This window comes from Exophiala xenobiotica (genome assembly GCF_000835505.1).
Source record: "Exophiala xenobiotica strain CBS 118157 unplaced genomic scaffold supercont1.3, whole genome shotgun sequence".
NCBI lineage: Eukaryota > Fungi > Ascomycota > Eurotiomycetes > Chaetothyriales > Herpotrichiellaceae > Exophiala > Exophiala xenobiotica.
In genome coordinates this window covers 2608015-2627251 of record NW_013562492.1, presented here as the reverse complement: position 1 = coordinate 2627251, position 19237 = coordinate 2608015, and the positions used below count along the sequence as shown (strand labels likewise).

The window sequence follows — 19237 nt, the reverse complement described above, 5'->3', positions numbered from 1 at the left end:
TGCGTTTTGCCTGTGAGACACGGTTGGGGGCTCTGTGGCAATGGTAAGATGGTCATACGAGCATTGATATACCAGTAGACAAAATTGATGTCAGGGCAAATGGAGTATTGAATGCTTTTATTAATATACCACCTTTCCAGTGAAGATATCCGCCTTCAGATTCCTCCAGCCGAGCTACCAGAAGAGAATGTCGCGATCCAAACGCCAGCAATGCTCGCTCGCTAAAAAAAACACATTCCCATATTTCCTCCTTTCTCATCCTTCCTCAGTCAATCTTCACACCCAACGCATTACACACAAGTATCACAAGCCACTTGTCCCCCGTGTAGTTCGCGCAAGCTTGCTTCATACTGCTCAATCCCAGACTATCCGCCAGGCTTTCCACCGCGTTATTCTCGACCTTGATGTTCGAACTCGTCCCGCTCACACCCACACCTGTATTGACACGTCCTTGATCATTCTGCCCCAGCGGCCTGCCCGTCAACTTCCATCCCTCCACGCTGGCACTGGCATTGGCAGGGGGCACTTGCGGCCCCAAGGTCCCATTCCTCCACGCGCCACTGATACTAGTCGGATGTCCAGTACTCCCCTGGACGCAATACTTGGAATTGAACTGCGTCCCCTTCCTCTCGGTGAAGGCCATATTCGCGACCCTTTCCCACAAGAACACCGGGTCATACAGCATCTCCCTGGTCCACCACATCCGACAGTCCGCCGCCTCATATACAAACTGCAACGGCGTCTCGCTCTCGTCCCCGAAACGAAAGTGATTCCGGCCGTTTACGCTGCCGCCTGTACCAGCGCCCGTGACTACAACCTGACTGCGCAAGATCGGGTCTAGTGTGAAATTGTCCCAAATTGTCCCGTTCGCCAAGCCGAGCAGGTTGTTCTCTGGACTCTCCCAGAGGTCAAGCCACTGGTACAAATTCGGTACGAATTGGAACACCTGCGTGCCCTTGACGCCGCCGATGGCTTGCATCGGCCCACTCTGCGGCCGGCCGCCAAGCGCAATGAATTGCACGCCCGCAAACGATTTCAGATACTCACTCACGACGGTGCACGTGCTGGCACAATACCCGTCGTATATCACCACGATGTCCTGCGCGGCGAAGGGCTGTCGGAAATCGGTGCGGTTGTTCGTGCCCGTGACAATGATGCCAGTGCCTTCAAAGTCGGAGGCCGAGGCGTCGGTGTAGTTATTCTGGAAAAAGGACGAGAAGTTGCCGCCGTAAAGCTCATTCGGTCCATAGTAAGAGTTGAAGTCGGAAAAGTCCTTTAGGTCGTCGGTCACGACGGACTGGTAGGATAATGGCATGTAAGTGAGTTCGGAGACGAGTTCGTCTTCGCCGCCGTCGGGGGTCTTGGTTGCAGCGGTGACGTTGGACGAAGCTACGTTGCCCAGGATCCAGAAGCCCAGGTGGTCACGCATATTGGACTTCGAGTTCGGCGGGATAGAGGGGAAGAGCTGCGCAAATAGGTCTGTGCCAAGATCGACATGGCCGCCTGCAACCAGAGTTAGTGCATTTGCTGGAGGAGAAAATTTGAGCAAGGTGGGAGAAGTACCTGGATTGCCCTGAAGATCAATGATGAGCTTCCTCTTGCCTGTCTTCACGGCGGCATAAAGAAACTTCTGGACCACGGCCTGGAACTCCATCGAGTAGGTCAACGGGTCTTCGTCTGCGGCTTCGAAATCTCGGACTTGCAGAACTGCAACGTCAGTGTAGCCGGTGTCATTAAGGTAGTATCCCGCCACGGAGTTGGCGCTGTGTTTGATCGCAGGGTACGGATATAGAGGGATGGTTGGAGAGCTTGGGGGTGATTCAGTCGAGCTTGGTATCGCTGTTGACCAGGCAGCACTGCTGGCTGCCGCGGTGGCACTCGCTGACGCCGACGCCAAAGCTCTAGGACAAAACACGGCGTAAGCTTCTTCTCCAGTCGAGATGCCGTCAAGAGGGAAATTCACTCGTGCGACATTCGTGATCTGGTGCGTACTCCCGTTGCTGAAAGTCACATTTGTCATGGGTCCCGGATAGTATTTCGGAGCCACAAAGTTACGAGTGCCACGATTGCCGAGTTGGAAGAAATTTTGGTTCCATAACGCGTCGGGGTCCTGAGATAGGCCGACCATCGACTGCTTCAACAGGAAAGTGACAACGTCCATGCCATCGATGCTCTCCACGGGCGACGGTGTGAAACCGGTCACCGGCTGTACTTTTGTGAGCCCAGCATTGTTAGCAACCAGGTCACCTGTCACCTGTCAGCGCCGTCTGTCAAAGCGTAATTTTCTTGGGAAGTGCATACTGGCAAGATACACCTGCGGCGACTCGATGCCGTCTGCAGAGACGGATACCAGACCTAGGTTGCTGACACCACCTCGCAGAAAAGTGAAAGCCCCCATCAGATCAGCTTGCCAGGATAAATGACCATCACGGGCTGCGTTGAGCAACGCCGTGATGTCCAGTTGCATGTCATACTCGCTTTCGTACTGTCCACCCGCGACTTTCTCTTTTATCTTATCCAATTCTCCGTACAGGTCCACCGCAGGAAAGAGGAATCCTGAGGGCGGGTCCTGTAAGTATTCGACGGTACTTTGAAATTCAAGGTATGTCCGCAACGAGTCGATCAGGCAAACGGCGGGTTCTGGGTAGTTAGGCACAGATTTCAAGCATTTGTATGCAAGGTCTGCTGGTATTTCGGCAGCAGTTGCTGTCACAGTCAGTCTCAATGCCTAGGCATCCATATAGGTGTGTACTTGCCTGAAGGATGCGACGATAGGTAAGACTTGGAAGCGCTTGAAGCCCAACCACAAGCGATATTCGTCGATGTCGGCGTCGCCCGAGGCTCGAGAGCATTGGGAGGAGCTGTGATAGTAGATCCCGCTCCAAGGTGAGCAAAGCACAGGGCTGCAAGCGCACATGCATGGCCCAGGGCGCTCACCATGGCGTTGGGGGATTGAATGGTAGAGAATATGTCACTCTTCACGAGGAATCAACATGCGCAGACGGAGGATATGGATGTACTGAACGTTGACGATACCCAATCCGTGTATATGTGTACTTGGTACTCCGTAAACGAGTGACTGGTCGTGCAAAAGAGTGCGGCAGAATAGCAAATCTCACGTATTTGATGGATGTGCCTTCTCAGCCGAAGGATTGAGGAATATCAATCAAGGAAACGCTACCGCCCGTTATAGAGCAGGCAGGCGGGCCATGATACTCAACGGTAAGGTACATGGCCAGACTCGTACCTACTCTGCATTGTGGTCAGCATTACGGGGCAGCCTTTGCCTGCGGCGGTTTGGATCCTGAGACTGCGGCTGAGGCTTGGACCCAAATTTAGGATAAGCCTTGCTTGAGCGTCGCTTACTCCTCCCACGCCACACGTTTCGTCTCCCTCCGGCGCGCGTGATGAGCGTAGCCTCTTTGGGAATCGAAATCATTGGCGGAGAGCATCTTCAGGGATCTGGGGAAGTTCAAGCGATCTGTGGCAAGCTGCTCGGTACTCGATCAACACCGTGAGCGGTACAATGAACATCCGCGTTTCATAGCACAGCAGGTGCTGCCACTGCGGCCGACAGAAGCAAGCGCACATTGTACAGAGCATGGCGAGGCGTTGCTGTGTAAGATCAGGGCAAATGTTGTGTCATCAGCACAATGCCGGCGTCACAAGGAGTCTTCGTCTTCTTTGCTTTGTAAGGTGACACGATGGAAATGCAGTATTGTTCGCGTCGCTAATAATTGTGCTAAGTACCTAACGTAGATTTCCAGTGAAGCAAGAATCCGCCTTGAGAATCATCCTTTGCAGAGCCATACATATCCATAATGCGCTTTTCAGTAATTCTACAAAGTAACCTGCTCCAAGCCGCCAACATACCGATCAGCCGTCCCCGTCCTCTGCGACGAATGTGACGACCCCTTCCATACCATACAGATCCTTGATAGTGAGAAGCTCTTTCGCTCAATGTACACTTTTTCAGTCTTCGACGCCCCGCCGCACGCGTCTTCTTGACCGCTGACTTGCTTTGATCGCCTCTTCTGTAAGAACGTCATTGGGCAACTGGAACTCTTTTTCCTCGAATTCAGGCACAGCGTGGCCGAATGCCAGTATGTTCCGTCCACGTTGCCGCCCCGAGACTGCCGCATCCCGAAGATGCCGTTTGTCGAAAAACGAGACAAACGGTTTGGGAGGAGGCGGCTCTGGCAGAGGCAGAGGCAAGGGCATTGCCTTCCTGCGTTTGCTCGCGTTCTTCGTTTCGTCAATAAGCTGTTGCGATGCGAGTGCGTCGATCTCGCTCGAGTTCGCTGCATGTGTAGATGCAGATGCTATACTTCCTTCGTCCTCCTCAGACGACGCAGCTTCCATGCTCTCTGCTTCTTCCAGAGCCTCCTCCAGCAGAGCTTGTTCTCTTTCCAGCTTCCGGCGTTTTTCTTCCTCTTTCCAACGTTTGAATTTGTCAATCAATCCCTGGGTCTCACGAATGAACAGCAATCGTTTGGGTTCGTATCGCTTCTTCTCCGTTTCTGTAATTCCAGATATTCCCAACGTCTTTAGCCAGTCTGGTCCACGAAGATCATCCAGCAGCTTTTCAAGTTGATATTTCTCATGCTGGGCTCTTTCTCGATCACCATTCTTGATCTGTTTCTCATGTCTTTCGGCTTTCGCGTGTATCTTGAGGTAGACGTCTTCGTTCAAGGGATCTTCAGCAGTGGCATCTGTAGAGACACCCCTCTGGCTGAGCTGGATGATCTCCACGTTGTGTAGAGCTTTGTTCACCCCAAAAGGATCTGTTCTGGGAGGCGGAGGCTTGAAGTCGGGAGTGTCGTCAACAAGAATGATTTTGGTTTGCACGGTCAAGGCTCCTATCCTGTGTCAGCTGCGGTTAAATGGAGTAGTTTGTGAGGCAGACCTGGATCTAAAGGCCTCAGACTGAGCATCTCCTCGAATTCAGGAAAGTATTGTGCAAGCTCTGTCTTCGCTCGTGACCCTCCGTCTTCAGATCGTAGTTTTCGCCTCTCCTCCTGCGATTCCAACGGCCCACCTTCTTGTATTGAGGCTCTCGCCCTCTCTTCAATAATCTTGATCTGGTCATATTGTGGTTTGCCGCTCGGTGAGTCAAGGGGCTTTCCAATATTGGGCGAATTTGCCTGGAGCTTTGGTGCAGCTGCATTTTGGGTGACAGCCGCTGGCGGTGCTGAGATGACTTTAGGCAGGCCCCCACGGCTTCGTAACGGTATGCGTAATTGTGGTATCTCGCTCTTGCTGGTCGATAATCGACGTCTTTTCAGGGTTTGTTGATCTCCGGTAATGGTAGAGGTACGGAGGCGCTTGATTCGCGTTACATTGGTGCCGTTCCCGGATTGCGGAAGTAGAGGTGGCGTGTTCTCGATCAATGGACTGCTGGACGTGGGTGAATTGTGACCTCTTAACGTAGGACGCCTCAACGACGACCTAGAGCCGGCCACCATGGTATATACTGTGTTCTAGGGGTCATGATGCTCCGGTCGAGGTCTTCTGAGGATGGTCTATGCGTGGCTAGAAAGAAAGACCGATTCTGAAGGCAGCCGAATCTGCTGCAATTGAAGAGCAAACTTCAGGGTGCGTGCCTCCAAGATTACATGTAATTACCGCCCAGCAGCCACAACAAGGTAAATCTATCAGGAAACAACAGCTCGTATTAACATATCACGACTCCGAGTACGAATTGGGACCGCTTCAATACTATTCACAAACCAGACAAGCAGATCGTGCAAGGATTGGCAGGAGGAAGGATTCAATGATATGCGTTTCGTAACAATACATCGTACTGTACATCTTTTTCATGCCAAACGCCTAACTGCAATATGATGCCTTACTTTTCCCTCTCTGCAGGGCTGTCGCCCCTCGAGCCTGTGCTGGTGTCGTTACTAGGTGTATCTTGATATGTATCTTCCTCACTGTAGAGATCATCATCACTTTCACCCGCAAATGCATCGTAAAGCTCCCCTCCTCGACGAGCCCTGCCTTTGCCGCGCCCACCGCGAGAATTCAGGCCTTGCTGTTCGTCATCGTCCGCATCTCCCACCATTTCGAACTCATAAGCATCCCTTGGGTTATTCCGAAGTCGTTTTCTTCGCTGGACCACGAAATAGACCCCGAGGCCGGCGCAGAAGACTATAATCAAACCTATGGAGCCGTAAATCCAAATCTGAGTTCGCTTGGAGACACCAAATGTAGGGAAGAAGGAGGGAAGGAAGCTGTCAGAGTAGGCATGTGTAGGTTCTGCCACCACAGTCGTCGTGGCCGCTGGTACCAAGATTGTGCTTGTAGCGGTGACGGTAGCTGTGGTATCAGGATCATCAGAATCCTCGCTAGGCTTCGGCTTCGTTGGTCGGTCAATATGGTCGGTAGGTTTTGCTGGCAGCGAAGTCGGTGGGGGTGCTGCATCCACGCTTGTCGTACTGACTATTGCCGTCGCGGTTTCATGGTCATCATCGTGCTCATCCGGCAGTGGATGTAGGCCTTGGATCTGATCGTTGATACATTCACCCCAGAGATTGAGACGCCAGTCAATGAATGTGCCGTTGAACTCGTTCTGATTGGTGTCCTTGACGATAACGGTCCATTTGCCAACTCCATGCTCTCCCCTGTTGCTGCGTCAGTAAGCGAAAAGCAGATGATAGGCAACCCTCAGGCCGAACTTACCAGTGAGCAACAGACATGAATGTCCAGTCTTCATAACCGGTATCGGCACTATCTGGGCGGCGAGTTGTTGCAAGGTGGCTGACTACCCCATCAGGACTGATCAGGTCGGCACTCAAGTCTCCTCTTCTGCCATGCTCGACATTCATGGTGACTGTCACATGCTCAAGCCTTTCTAGATTGGCATCCCTTAGCATGTCTTCGGTGACATTGAAACTCGCAGCAAGCCCCTTGTCACCCTCGGGAATCTGGTGCTGAACACTGAGCCAAGGTGAGTGAAACCAAGCTTGCGGTTTTACAGGTACGAATGCCTTCGCAGCCTCGACGAAACGGTATGCGTCGACCTTGCCATAGCCGTAAATGTGACTGAACCTTTTACCGATCGTGGTGTTCTGCCAGCCGCCATCGTCCAAATGTATTGGGATTGCCGTTTCCACACACAGATATTGAAGATCTCTCCAGCTGAGGTCTGGTCTGGCACTAAGGGCGAGGGCAACAGTGCCTACCACTAGTGGGCCGGCAGCCGATGTACCACCATGGCCGGTGTAGCATTTGTCGACGCCGACATCAGTTGTATGGATAGCATCCTGGTGGCCAGAGCTATATGTCACAACCAGCTGCGCCGAGCAAGCCTCGGAGTAATATGGATGATTGCCAGCTCTGTCAATGCCTCCGACTGTAATACTGTAGATGCTGTTTGTGTATCCATCAAAGTTGCAATTGTCTTCGCTGGCTGCTCCGTTTCCCGCTGCGAATACGAACACAGACCCCAGGCCGCCTCTGCCACTCTGGATGCCATTGACCATGGCTCTTTGAATGAGGAGTCCAGGAGCCTCCATCGTTGCCCCATCATCGGGCGGACCCCATGAGCACGAATAGATGTCGTTCTCCTGGTAGTGGTAGTTGATAGCTGTTGCCTCGTCTTCATCACTTATGGGTTTAGACAGAATTCGGATGCCAGCAACCTTGCTGTCATACGCCATGCCTACTCCGCAAACGTTGTTCCTGACCGCGGCAATCTCTCCAGCACAGCGCGTACCATGTTTGTCGTCAAACAGCCGGGGTTTTGGTTCAGGAGACTTCTCGTTGAAATCATATGACCCTTCAGCATAATAGTTTGCTTTTAGATCATCGCTGTACATATCAAGACCGTCGTCAATAACAGCAGAGATAGTACCGTTGCCTGTGATGCCTTCCAGCCATACACCAGTCACATTCAAGTCATGCCCTAGCTGCAACGGATTAAACAGGTGCCATTGCTCTTTGAATATAGGATCTTGAATGTCCAGCGTTTCCGCAATGCTGTTCAGGCGTTGAATAGCTTCCTGCTGCGCAGAGTCCGGCTCTTCATTGGCTTTCGAGTCTGCCTGTTCCCGCCTCGATCCAAGGTTTGGGGATGTCGGTGGTGGGATTCGCTTGACATGACGATGCCGTAACTGTTGTTTTTCTGCCCATAGAATGCCACCCAATTCTGCAGATAGATCTCTCCAGGACGGCTGACGTTCTTGCAGGTCCACCGCCCTCCGCCGTCTTGTTTTTCGCAGTTTTAATTCGTGCAAGGAAGTCTCGAAGTCTTGACAGGAGCCTTTGGGGCAAGAGAAGGTGTGATGTCTGCTCAATTCCCCGATTTGCCCTTCATGCAGGACCCCGAAACGACGAACCACCTCTTGAGGATCCGCTGCTGGAGCAAGATGGGCGGCAAAATAGTCATTCTTGTCGTACTCCCGCCGACCAGCTATCACATTTCCAGCCAGAAGCAGCAGCGAAAGCCATGATGGCAGACGCATGATAATGTCACAAGGAAAGGCTAGTGGAGAATGCAAGGCATTCCTTCGAGACGTAGTGATGGAAGTCCGTTGAGGTAGGATCGATTAGACGGGCGCCTTTTCGAGGGAGTCGATTTGTGACACGATTCTCGAGGGTACAGACTCTGCGTGGCCAAATTTATGACTTCTGTCGGAAACGAGAGGATTGTGAAACGTGAGTAGTTATGACGGTCCGCTGATTTGTCGAGTGTCGCAGATGAGCCCGTTCCAAGCAGCACACAAAGGGATCAAAAAGGAATGTCAGAACCGAGAGCGACCGCGCTATTCGCCGTAGGAAAAAGGTCGAGTCAAAGAAGGATAATATGGCACTGCGGTTCTTGGTCAATACGAATATCGGATTTTTGTGAAGCCCAGCCGTAGGCTCGCAGTTCGGGGCAAACTGCAGGCGGACACCTTTTCCCATGATGGCACTGGAGAATTGTGACTTGCGGGTTGAGATACTGCTAACCAGGGACCAGTCCTTCTAGCCGCCGTAACCCGCCATCTTCAATAGCACCGATTGGGCATGCTTCTGCTTAAAAGCCGCCTAACGCGCTCGCACTCCAGCGGGCCGGAAGCCCATCAGCGTGACGAATGAGTCCCCAGAAAACTGCCCCGTCGTGCCCGTCAGAGGCTTGACGCAACTTGATTTGGCGTCCGCCAGCTGCACGATTTCGTCCAGTTTTGTCTCCCTCCACGGTGGTCATCGACTTTACCAGCCACGCGGAACATGGGTACCTCATCTACGTACAGCGCTCTTCAGATGTCTTCTGCTGCGTTAAGCATTCCCTTCTTGATTTCTTCCTGTACATACTTTCAACATGACATAGCTCCATACCGATTACTTTTGTCCGATAGTTGTGTCACATCGTCCCCCCGTCCTCGGTCTCGCAGCCCGACCGCATCTACTCCATCCACATCAGTCTTTCAATCGCGCCTCCAGCCAAGAGCCTCGTTCGTCTTCCTCGAGCACCTGAATACCCTGCCTATGGCTGTCCTCAATGATTGTGAAAGACCCTGAACTCGTCCCTTCCGCTGCTGGATCTCCCCAGAGTTTATCCTCTGTTGCCAGAATGGCTACCTCGATGAACCCTCTCGACCTCTACCATGACCCTGCGCTTGATGCTCTGGTTCTTCAGAACAAAACACGGACAAAAGCTAACAACGGTGGGAGTCGCCGGCATAGTATGGGTCAGTCCAAGCGGACGTACACTGAAGACACAGATGCTGCCCAGCTCCCTCCTCCAGCGGCGCCCGAAGTTCCTCGAGGACCGCCAATTTCTTATCGAACCTCGGGGCAAGGCGAGCCCGCCGTTCACAGATCATTCTCGCAAAGAGCTAAGGGGAGGCCATTCCACAGAGAAGCATTTGCAGACATGAACGAGGGCCATCCGGATGAGAACAACAACCCTAAGCCGAGCGCAATGTCGGACACAGATCACGAGGACGTCGCTCCGATCATTCCTAGAAAACCTGTCCAGGCGGATGGCCTGCGCATAAGAACTACAGATCTCAACAGCACGAGTCCGGTTACCATGCCACGGCGCGACATTCAGTCTGCGTCCGGACCGAGATCAGATCAGGCCAGAAGCACTCAAAAGTCTCGCCGTACCTCTGATATACCGCGGTATACCGAGGAACCCATCTCGGCAGTGAGCAGATCGAGTGCGCTCCGGGAGGACGCTCACCGTCGCGATTGGGCTCCAGATCGATCTCCACTTCAAAAGCTGGAGGTCACGCTCAACGACATCAACAAAGAAGCAAAGCGTGCCAGGGCACAGGAAGCGGAGATGCTCTTGCGAGAACGCAACGCATCAAAATTGGCCGGCGAGGTCGAATCGCCTCGGCAAGCCCCTCCTGCCCATAAAATAGCCGCTTCGTCCAGACGGTCCGCATCAAACCGTGACCTGCCAGATGAGCCAGAAGTGCCGAGCTTGGAAGACGCAGGATTTGTCCGAAATCTTAGCACAACTCACCGCCAGCGATTGCAGCACAGCACAACACTCGACAACCGTCGGCCGGATGTGAGGACTCTATCTGGTGAAGGACCTCCTGGCTTTGATTACACAATATCAAGTCCTCTCCAGACCAGCAATGAAAGTCAGCCTCGTCGAGCAAGCGCCAAATATGGCTGGGATGAGACGCGTACCGATGAGCCAGTAAGAGTACTGTCTCAGGTACCCGTTGAAGTGGCCAAGGGGCAAGCAGAGAGACTTCAAGCCAAAAATCGTCAAAATGTCAGACCAGCCGACGAACAGTCATTATCTTCTGATGGATTGTCGAGAGCACCTCTCGTCCCTGAGACTCAAATCAGGCGCACGTCTGGACGAGGAAGCTTTATAGAACGACAAAACGCCTCCCACAAAGCAGCCTTGGAGAAATTGACAGGAGTATCTGCACCCAATCGTCTTACAAGAGAAGGATCTCGCAAGCTCCAAAAGACTCGGCCAGCATCCGTAGAACGACGCGTACCTTCTGACCCACACCCAAGTCGAATTCCAGTGCCAACTACCACAGCAAGCATGAGAGCTCAGAAGCCTGAAGCGCACGATCAGACTGCTGGTGCCCTTGCGTCAAATTCGCCTGCTAACCAACGTCGTCTGCCGCAAACACCTCCTCTAGCCTCTCAAGGTCTTCAGCCTTCACCGCACCCCAGCAGTCCCAGGTCGCCACCCGAAAAGGTTGCTGATGTGATACGGCAAAGGCAGCGGAAATCAAGCGTCTCTTTCAAAGAGCCTATGAACCGGCGGCCCGTGGATGAGTGGAAAGAGGCTGGAACAGCGAGGCTGACTTCAGACCATTTCTCCACCGAGGTAGCTGCACCAATTGACAAGAGCAAGCCCTGGTGGGAACAGTCGGCAGCACCTTCTGGTCGACGACGGAGTAGGTCAAACTCAGTATCTCATCAATCGGGCTTAGACGCTCCCATCGACGATAAGACGGCGGAGTTCAGGCCAAGGCTTTACCTACGCTGTGGGCCTTTGCTTCGATATACGGGGATGAAGAGGATCAAGGTCGAGAAGGGCGAAGATCGAGAAGTATGGCGAGGAAGCGTTTTGATCGTAACCCAGGACTCGCATTCCTCCTACGAAGAGCCGCCGACGCTGCGCCTGTTCTCTCAGCCCCAGAGATTACTTCCTCCACCGCCTCATGAAGTAGTTGAAGATGGCCTAAGTCCTGAGTACATTGACCCTATCGCTGGCTTGACAAAGCTTTCAAGAACAGGTCGCGCACTATATGTTCGGCCCATTGATCATATTGAAGAGGGCAAAGATCTGTCACAAATGGAGAACAATGACGGTCTGTTCGAAGACTCGCCTAGTCCGACGGATCTAGATGGACTTCACCATGCAAATCCAAGCAGAAAGTCTTCTGAAGCTGACGGCGAGCGGCTGGGAAGATATTCCGAAGTCAAAGGTGCAAGGTTGTATGCCGACCCCGACAGGGACGTGACATTCTGGCGGTTCAATCTCGAGATCGAACTTGCGGAGGAGCAACAGCATATTGCATACCGAATCAACAGAAGTGCTTCTGTTGGTTTTTGGGTTCCTGGTCGCGGCCAGACCATGAACATGATGTTTCACAGCTGCAATGGATTTAGCCTATCGGTGAATCCAAACAATTTCGGTGGACCAGACCCATTGTGGAGAGATGTTCTGAATACTCATCAGACTCGACCCTTCCATGTCATGATTGGTGGCGGCGATCAAATCTACAATGACAGAGTCATGCTTGACACACAGCATTTCGGCGAATGGACCCGAATGCGGAACCCTGCCCACAAACACCATGCTCCCTTCACACACGAAATGAAAGAAGAGCTCGAGAGTTTCTATCTCAACAGGTACGCGATGTGGTTTTCTCAAGGTCTGTTCAGTATGGGCGCTAGTCAGATCCCGATGGTCAATATTTGGGACGATCATGACATTATCGACGGGTTTGGATCATATCCCCATCATTTCATGGAAACTCCAGTATTCTCCGGGATAGGAAGCGTTGCTTTCAAGTACTACATGCTTTTCCAACACCAGAGTGTCTCAGAGGAGACGACTGCTCACGAGCCCAGTTGGGTCCTGGGCAGGGAACCCGGGCCTTACATCAAACAAGTCAGCAGGAGCGTATTTATGCACATGGGCAAGCATGTTGCATTCCTAGGCCTGGACTGTAGGACAGAACGCATGCGCAACGAGGTCCTCAGCGTTGACACCCTTGATATTGTACTCGAGCGGTGCCGCAAAGAACTCATCGAGGGCGAAACAAAACATTTACTCGTGTTGCTGGGAGTTCCGATCGCCTACCCTCGACTGGTATGGTTGGAGAATGTGTTGACGAGTCGTCTTATGGACCCTGTGAAAGCTTTGGGAAGAGCTGGATTTATGAAAGGCGGCTTCCTCAATAAGTTTGACGGCGGAGTGGAAATCCTCGATGATCTAGACGATCACTGGACTGCGAGAAACCACAAACATGAACGCAACGACTTGGTCAAAGATTTGCAAGATCTCGCAGCTGAGAAGTCCTGCCGCATCACAATCCTCAGCGGAGATGTTCATCTTGCGGCAATTGGCCAGTTCCATTCCAACCCAAAACTCAAGATCCCGAAGGATCGAGATCATCGCTACATGCCGAACATAATATCTTCGGCCATCGTCAACACACCACCTTCCGACATGTTGGCTGACATCCTGAACAAACGTAACAAGACTCATCACTTGGACATGTACACCGACGAGAATATGATCCCGATGTTTACGCACGACGTGGACAACAAGAGACGAAACAATAAGCAGCTGCTGCCCCGACGAAACTGGTGTTCGATCCAAGAATATAGTCCTGGGTCGACCCCTCCACCATCTCTAACAGAGACGCACTCAATGTCGGAGGCTGCAGACGAAGAAGAGGAGCAAGTGACTCCGGAACCACGTCGCCGCCACTTTTCATTTAGCAAAGAAGATGTCAATCCTCGGACTCTTTTCCGTCGATTGAGCTCGCGAGGTGCACCTCCGACTTCCTATCGTGACACAATGTATGATCAGGGCCGATCTGCGTCTCATGATGGCACGACTCAGCAGAATGGACGTCCTGTCAGCCATGACAGGAACGCCTCAGGCTCAAGACAATCTTCTGGCGACTTCCAAGCCGTGCCTCAGCGGCGCGCCTCCTCATTCGATCATACTTCATCAGACGCACCTGTTCGTCCCAACACCTTTCAGCGCCGGCCAACCAATATGTCCGAAAAAGCAGTCAGGAAAGGAAATGTTCCTGCCGTCGACGCTGAAGGTAACGAAATCGACGTCAACGACCGTATCAATCTAGAAGGGGGGCTTGACATCGTTTTGAACGTCGAAGTCAATCAGAAGCAGCCGGCTGGTATCACGATACCCTATCGGCTGCTCGTTCCCGCCCTCTGGTATGACGGCAGTTCGGATCGGGAGAAGCTCGATGAGAATACTGGGGTGCACAGGAAACCCACTCTTCTGAACAGATTCGGCATTGGTGAGAGACGAAGCCACAAAGCGGTCGGTGCTCCAAAGGGTAACTGGGGCCAAGAACAAAGCGACGATGAGAGTTACAGTGAGGGCGAAGCGTATTCCAAGGCAGCCGCTCCGCGTCGTCGGTTTAGCCTGTTCGGCAGCCGTAAGCCACTGAAGAAAGATTTCAGTGACGACGAATCAGACCATGATGGCCAGCCACATATTGGCATCCCGGGACGGCAATCACAGCCATGGCAGCAGGGAAGCGTCAATCAGCAGCCATCTCAGCCCAGGGAGACAAACTACGCCCCGGTTAACCACGATGTTCTCTACGACACTGAAAGTCGCCCACCAGCAAACCACAGTCTCGAACCTGCTAAGCACCCCAGTGTTCGACGCTCGTTGACCATAGGGTCCTCGGTAAACAACCGCGCGACGCCGTCCGCCACCCGAAATGTTAGCGACTCTTATGCTACACGACCTCCGCCGTCCAGCTTCGGCGGCGGCCAACCTGCTATGACAAATACTGGCGCGAGCGCGCCTGGAAACCATCCGCAACGTCGTCTGAGCAAGCAGGAGCGTATTCTTGGTATCTCGCCGTCTGACCCGCAGCCTCACAACCCGCCGGACAAGCTGAGAGGAGATGGGATCATTGGCAACCACCTCCACCCTGATGAGTCGCCGAAAGGATATTCAGGCATCGAGGCGTACAAGGACCCAAAGCCGCAGAGGACATTCAGCCTTAAGAAGGCTAGGGACTGGTTGGACGGCAGAAACAAAGACGAGTTCGACTGAGTGACGGCGCTTCCACCGTGACCTTGCGCGTGCAGAAACGGCTGACCAGGCCAAGGGTGATGTGGACGCAAACAATCTTTGGTGTACAGGCACAAAGGGTGTCTGCTCGAATTGGCCTTGTCATCATCACCCTTTTCGGGTTGCAACCAGTCGAGTCAGATTGTTCCATGATTTCGGCTTCTGCGTTGAGGACAAAGTTGGACGAATTTTCTCCTGGATATCTATTGCATCGAGCTTGGCCGAGTTTTGTCACTTCCTTTTTGGGCTAGGAGCTACCTGCTTTTTTGAGCGATTCCTGAGCTGGTCATTGGACATTTTCTTCTCTTCGGGGCAATCATGCACATTTTCACACTTCTTTCCATGTAATTCATTTCCACGTCTGACGAACAATTTGAACGGTCTCATATCTCATTCCTGCGTGTTTTGTTTCGCTGAGACTGTGCCAGTGACAGTGATACTAGGCTTTTTTTACTTAAAAGTGTCTTGTCTTCCCCTATCTCTACCAGTCTACCGCCTTGTCCACTGAACAGGCCTCAAGATCTGCACAAAACTTGACATCCTCATTCTCTCCGTTCTCGGATATTGTGGACAGTCTCGCCGGCCATATCTCATGCTGGGCATCTTTCTCCAGTTGGCGATGCTCCATGACGGCTTCACGTAGGAGTTTCTGGAAATGTAGCACGCCCCTCTCCTGGCTTGGATGGAGTTTGCCGGTCGAGTAAGTGCCCGTGTTGAGATTTGTCTGAGCGGCGTCGTTGAGGGCCTTGTCTTCGGCTTCGACTTGTTTGAAGAAGGCGTCCATGTGCGTGAACGAGGCGTCGTCGGAGGTCGGGCAAAGCCGACTGTTACGGTAGACTTCGTACTGCATTCTATATGGTGATAGTTTGATGGTCAGACAATTGCTGACGCAGAGAACAAAAGAGGAAGGGAGTGAAGGGAGAGGTTCAGGGGGGGGACAGGATACTTACATCGTTGTTGTAGGCCCGGTCGGGACGATGCGCATCAGATACCAGTACGGTGCGCTGAAGGAGCGTTAGCATTAGCATTGCAGCCGGAGACGGTCAGCGCGAAGACGAGTGCTGGGGATCGTTGGGGGAGGCGAGTGCGAGCGCCGCGAAGCAAAGTAAGGAAGGGGGTACTCGCGAACAAGGCTCTTCAAGAAGTGTCCAGGTAGCATCCACGATGGGACGGGAAGTACGTACGTCATGCTCACGGTCGCATTGGGGAAGAAGAAACTCGGCGCATACGAGTTCGTGCTCTTGCCCGGCTTATCCTTGATGTAGTGGACGACTTCGCCCCCGTGGGCCTCGACGCGGTAGACGGAGAGGTCGCAGTTGTCGACAAATAAGGGGTGCGTGGTTGGGCAATGGTAGCACTACAACACATCCCACAGAAACCGGGAGTCAGCTTTGATCACCATGAGGCTTCCACCATAAGTATCTTCTGCTTCTTGTTCCCCCTTCGATTCGATTCGATTCGAAGGCAAGGCGCCACGGAAGGAAAAGAACAGCAAAGCACTAGTAGCTGACTGCGTAGGGGTGCGGCACACATACCTCGTTATAATTATCCACGCAGGCCTTCCAATTATACTTACCCTCCATCGACCACGCATGGTCAAAGACGTACTCGTCCATATTGAACTCGGCAAGGCGGTCGCGCGTGTCGGACCCGGCGAAGCGAGATTCCCAGCTCACGCTCGGTGTCTCCGAGGATTCAAGGTTGACCCAGACGAAGCCGCGGGCGTCGATGTGCACATGGATCGGGAAGAGGCCGTTCTTGGTCTTGTCGAGCCCTTCGACGTCGTCGAAGCGTGGGGCTTTGGCCAAGCGGCCATCCAGGCCATACGACCAGCCTGTGATATGATCAACACATCTCCTCGACTCGGGACGGGCCCTGCCTTTGACGAAGGGAAGTAAAGTGAGAGAGAAGAGGCTGTAATATGTAACACCTACCATGGTAGTAGCAGGCCAGGATACTTTTTGTCCCTGTATCTTCAGCCTCGGGACGGATGACGGGATATGCGCGGTGACGGCAGACGTTGTGGAAGCCGCGGATGTTCTTTGATCGGTCCATGATCAGGAAGAAGGGCAGGTTCGCGACATTGTAGCGGACGTAGTCCCCTGGCTTGGTGAAGCGATTCTTGTGCGTGATGAACATCCATTCCTTCGAAAAGACGGCACGGCGCTCGAGTTCGTACAGTGCTGGGGTGCGGTACCATGAAGAAGGAAGGGCAGTCCCGGCAGTCTTGTCGTCGGCCGCAGCGGGCTCGGTTGCTGGGTTTGACATGATCATGCTGGGCGTGAGCGTATGAAAGGACTACCACAGAGTACTGCAAGGATAGTAATGGGAGTCCCTAGGACAGGTTTTCCTGGCGTTTCGCAACCTAACGTACGGGGGGCCGCTGGAGGCCTCCAACCGGAGATATATAGAACTGCCATCTGTGCACACCCCACCTCCCAATGTGGAAAAGAAATCCCATGCGATGGACGATCGACGTGAGGAGCATCATGGATGAAGGTGGTGATAAGAAAAGCCGGTTTACCAATCAAGCGGACATGATCGGAGATGCCTTTGTTAGGCCACAGCCTTTTACCGTTTACCCTCGTTGGGTTGATATTGAAGCAATCTTGATTGGACAACGATGGATGTCACCTCTAGCAAGCCGCCTCAGCTTCAGCCTCCCTCTTGGCAAGTATTCATGGCATCGGATCAATGTAAGTGTGCCCATAGCCGCATCGAGGTTGAAATTCCGCAGGAGGAGTGGATGTGACCAGTCACAAGCTCTGTTGGTGGAGCGCTGTATATAACTTCCGGTGCCATTCGAGGAAGAGAAAGATACAGATGGTGTGTCTGGACCTTTCTGTCAGCGAACCAAGACATCAGAAAGCAGGAAAACCAAACCCAGACAAAGACTTACGGTCCGAGACGGAGAAAGCTGGGCAGCCATCCTCGGAAAACCCAAGCAGGGCCCTCCGTTCGCGAAAGGTCCTTGACCAACCGCCAAACCCCTTGTTTCCCCCTGGACGCCATCACCTTCGTCTTGATGACATCGATCGGGTTCGTCACTGTCGCAGCCGTCACACCCGCCAGACACGACGCGGTCAAGTGTGTCGACAACGTATCCTCCATGGGCGTGTAGTCCAGCAACATCCGCTTCACGGCATCATAACTCGCCAGCTGGCTTGCCGTCTGCACGGCCGCACGACTGCTGTTCGGCAGCCAGCCTGTGAAGTAGCTCAGCATGCCTTCTTCTCTCGCCATGCGTATCATTCCGTCCACCGCATGCTTGTAGTCCCTGCGATCTTGCACGGGCAGCGCGGCGTCGCGCTGCATACGGACGTTGAGCACGTCTGCGAAGTTCCCTGCTATGCCGCCCAAGAAGCCCGAGAACGAAGCCATTGCAAGAAGCACGGGGAAGCTAGGGTCCGGACCCCAACGCCGCTTCATGTCTTCATATACCCCAAAGCGCACCGTTGAGTATGTTGCCTGCCGGAGAACGGAGGCGGATATGCCGCTATAAAAACCGAGTATGCCTTCGGATTCGAGGATCTGTGCGACGGTGACGCTCATGCTCTTGGGCGCGTTGGCCGTTCGGGTTTGTAGTCGAACCTGTGTCGTGCATCAGCATCTCGACACATGTTAGACATCGCAGATTGATAGTAGTATACCTTGACTATAAGGGCATGTCAGTGTGTCTCTAGGCTTGGAAGGTATCTCGACATACCTACATCCAGAGGGTGAGTGACACACGCGGCCACGCTAGCTGCGCTGCCTCCAAACCAGAAGGGATACTGGATCTTGCTGGCTTTCAACCGCTGCTCCTTTTTGTCTGCAGACGCCGCGGAGAGATGCATGGCGTTGGCCGGTACCTCCGTCATGGTGCTCATGCCGGTTGTGGTCGCTTCTGCAGATTGAGCAAGAACCTCTTATGGGAACAAATCTGTAGGTTCCGGATGCTCAACGATCCAAGAACTTCCGTGACCAGCCGAAGCACCCTCAGCGTGTAAGATGATGTAAGCTAAACATATTGCGGTCATTCAGGGCCAGTGGGAGAAGATAGAGCTGTTTGAGGTAACCTGGTGCCCTGGCCTGGCCATGGATGATTATCGTGCAATCCCAGGCCATAGCCCCGATGCTGGATTGAGTCGGGCTCTCGACTGCTCACCACACGCTTGTAGTAGTTCTCTAGTATCTTCACGTCCATCGTGAATGACCCTATCAAAGCCGCCGGAATGCTTCAAGAGGACGATGGACAAGGTCGAACGAAGGAAAAGCTTTGATCTGCCCAAGCGATAGTTGGTGGGATTCATGGATCCCTCGGCGTAGCCTCACGGGGTGGAACTACTAGTAGTTGGAAAGGACATGCTCTTACCCGTTGCAGGCAACACTGGTGATTGAAGTTGCCGATCTGGCCAACGCAGGAAGCCCAACGGGTACGAGTAAGGTGTAACTTAGAAGCCCGCGTGGCAACATTGATCCGGGGTTTTC

General features: G+C 53.1%; 6 protein-coding genes across 7 annotated transcripts; 1 reads left to right on the top strand and 5 right to left on the bottom strand.

Annotated features, from left to right (window-relative positions):
- Positions 1 to 101: 101 nt before the first annotated feature.
- Positions 102 to 3317, bottom strand: PV05_05184. 2 transcript variants are annotated; one of them, XM_013461656.1, is made up of 4 exons: positions 2757 to 3317; positions 2302 to 2706; positions 1564 to 2247; positions 102 to 1503 (listed from the first exon to the last, which is right to left on the bottom strand). In XM_013461656.1, exons 1-4 carry the CDS (start codon positions 2938 to 2940, stop codon positions 266 to 268), a joined length of 2511 nt encoding a protein of 836 aa, XP_013317110.1. In that variant the 5' UTR covers positions 2941 to 3317; the 3' UTR covers positions 102 to 265. The 2 variants fall into 2 exon arrangements, with proteins under 2 accessions (XP_013317110.1, XP_013317111.1); XM_013461657.1 differs by having other exon boundaries at positions 1564 to 2706.
- A 399-nt stretch (positions 3318 to 3716) lies between these two features.
- On the bottom strand, positions 3717 to 5562 carry PV05_05183 (uncharacterized protein). The gene is made up of 2 exons (XM_013461655.1): positions 4907 to 5562; positions 3717 to 4859 (listed from the first exon to the last, which is right to left on the bottom strand). Exons 1-2 carry the CDS (start codon positions 5463 to 5465, stop codon positions 3973 to 3975), a joined length of 1446 nt encoding a protein of 481 aa, XP_013317109.1. The 5' UTR covers positions 5466 to 5562; the 3' UTR covers positions 3717 to 3972.
- A 219-nt stretch (positions 5563 to 5781) lies between these two features.
- PV05_05182 (uncharacterized protein) lies at positions 5782 to 8905 on the bottom strand. Its single transcript, XM_013461654.1, has 2 exons — positions 6682 to 8905; positions 5782 to 6623 (listed from the first exon to the last, which is right to left on the bottom strand). Exons 1-2 carry the CDS (start codon positions 8463 to 8465, stop codon positions 5849 to 5851), a joined length of 2559 nt encoding a protein of 852 aa, XP_013317108.1. The 5' UTR covers positions 8466 to 8905; the 3' UTR covers positions 5782 to 5848.
- A 287-nt stretch (positions 8906 to 9192) lies between these two features.
- Positions 9193 to 15247, top strand: PV05_05181 (uncharacterized protein). Its single transcript, XM_013461653.1, has one exon. The coding sequence runs from the start codon at positions 9485 to 9487 to the stop codon at positions 14747 to 14749; it is 5265 nt and encodes a 1754-aa protein (XP_013317107.1). The 5' UTR covers positions 9193 to 9484; the 3' UTR covers positions 14750 to 15247.
- PV05_05180 (uncharacterized protein) lies at positions 15015 to 17132 on the bottom strand. The gene is made up of 5 exons (XM_013461652.1): positions 16702 to 17132; positions 16303 to 16601; positions 15952 to 16124; positions 15718 to 15771; positions 15015 to 15618 (listed from the first exon to the last, which is right to left on the bottom strand). Exons 1-5 carry the CDS (start codon positions 17039 to 17041, stop codon positions 15249 to 15251), a joined length of 1236 nt encoding a protein of 411 aa, XP_013317106.1. The 5' UTR covers positions 17042 to 17132; the 3' UTR covers positions 15015 to 15248.
- A 391-nt stretch (positions 17133 to 17523) lies between these two features.
- PV05_05179 (uncharacterized protein) lies at positions 17524 to 18627 on the bottom strand (the record flags this gene model as incomplete). Its single annotated transcript, XM_013461651.1, has 4 exons — positions 17524 to 17599; positions 17667 to 18358; positions 18418 to 18422; positions 18474 to 18627. The coding sequence occupies 4 exons, from the start codon at positions 18625 to 18627 to the stop codon at positions 17524 to 17526; spliced, it is 927 nt and encodes a 308-aa protein (XP_013317105.1).
- Positions 18628 to 19237: the final 610 nt, after the last annotated feature.

Excerpts from the sequence above, each read along its gene's own strand:
- PV05_05184 (XM_013461656.1), bottom strand. The coding sequence starts at position 2,940 with ATGGTGAGCGCCCTGGGCCATGCATGTGCGCTTGCAGCCCTGTGCTTT. Across the intron at positions 2,248-2,301 it reads GCCGCAGGTGTATCTTGCCA|GTGACCTGGTTGCTAACAAT; the intron begins GTATGCACTTCC and ends GACAGGTGACAG. Across the intron at positions 1,504-1,563 it reads TGATCTTCAGGGCAATCCAG|GCGGCCATGTCGATCTTGGC; the intron begins GTACTTCTCCCA and ends CTCTGGTTGCAG.
- PV05_05183 (XM_013461655.1), bottom strand. The coding sequence starts at position 5,465 with ATGGTGGCCGGCTCTAGGTCGTCGTTGAGGCGTCCTACGTTAAGAGGT. Across the intron at positions 4,860-4,906 it reads TCTGAGGCCTTTAGATCCAG|GAGCCTTGACCGTGCAAACC; the intron begins GTCTGCCTCACA and ends GACACAGGATAG.
- PV05_05182 (XM_013461654.1), bottom strand. The coding sequence starts at position 8,465 with ATGCGTCTGCCATCATGGCTTTCGCTGCTGCTTCTGGCTGGAAATGTG. Across the intron at positions 6,624-6,681 it reads TTCATGTCTGTTGCTCACTG|GGGAGAGCATGGAGTTGGCA; the intron begins GTAAGTTCGGCC and ends ACGCAGCAACAG.
- PV05_05181 (XM_013461653.1), top strand. The coding sequence starts at position 9,485 with ATGATTGTGAAAGACCCTGAACTCGTCCCTTCCGCTGCTGGATCTCCC.
- PV05_05180 (XM_013461652.1), bottom strand. The coding sequence starts at position 17,041 with ATGATCATGTCAAACCCAGCAACCGAGCCCGCTGCGGCCGACGACAAG. Across the intron at positions 16,602-16,701 it reads CCTGGCCTGCTACTACCATG|GCTGGTCGTATGGCCTGGAT; the intron begins GTAGGTGTTACA and ends ATCATATCACAG. Across the intron at positions 15,619-15,717 it reads ACCGGGCCTACAACAACGAT|AATGCAGTACGAAGTCTACC; the intron begins GTAAGTATCCTG and ends ATCACCATATAG.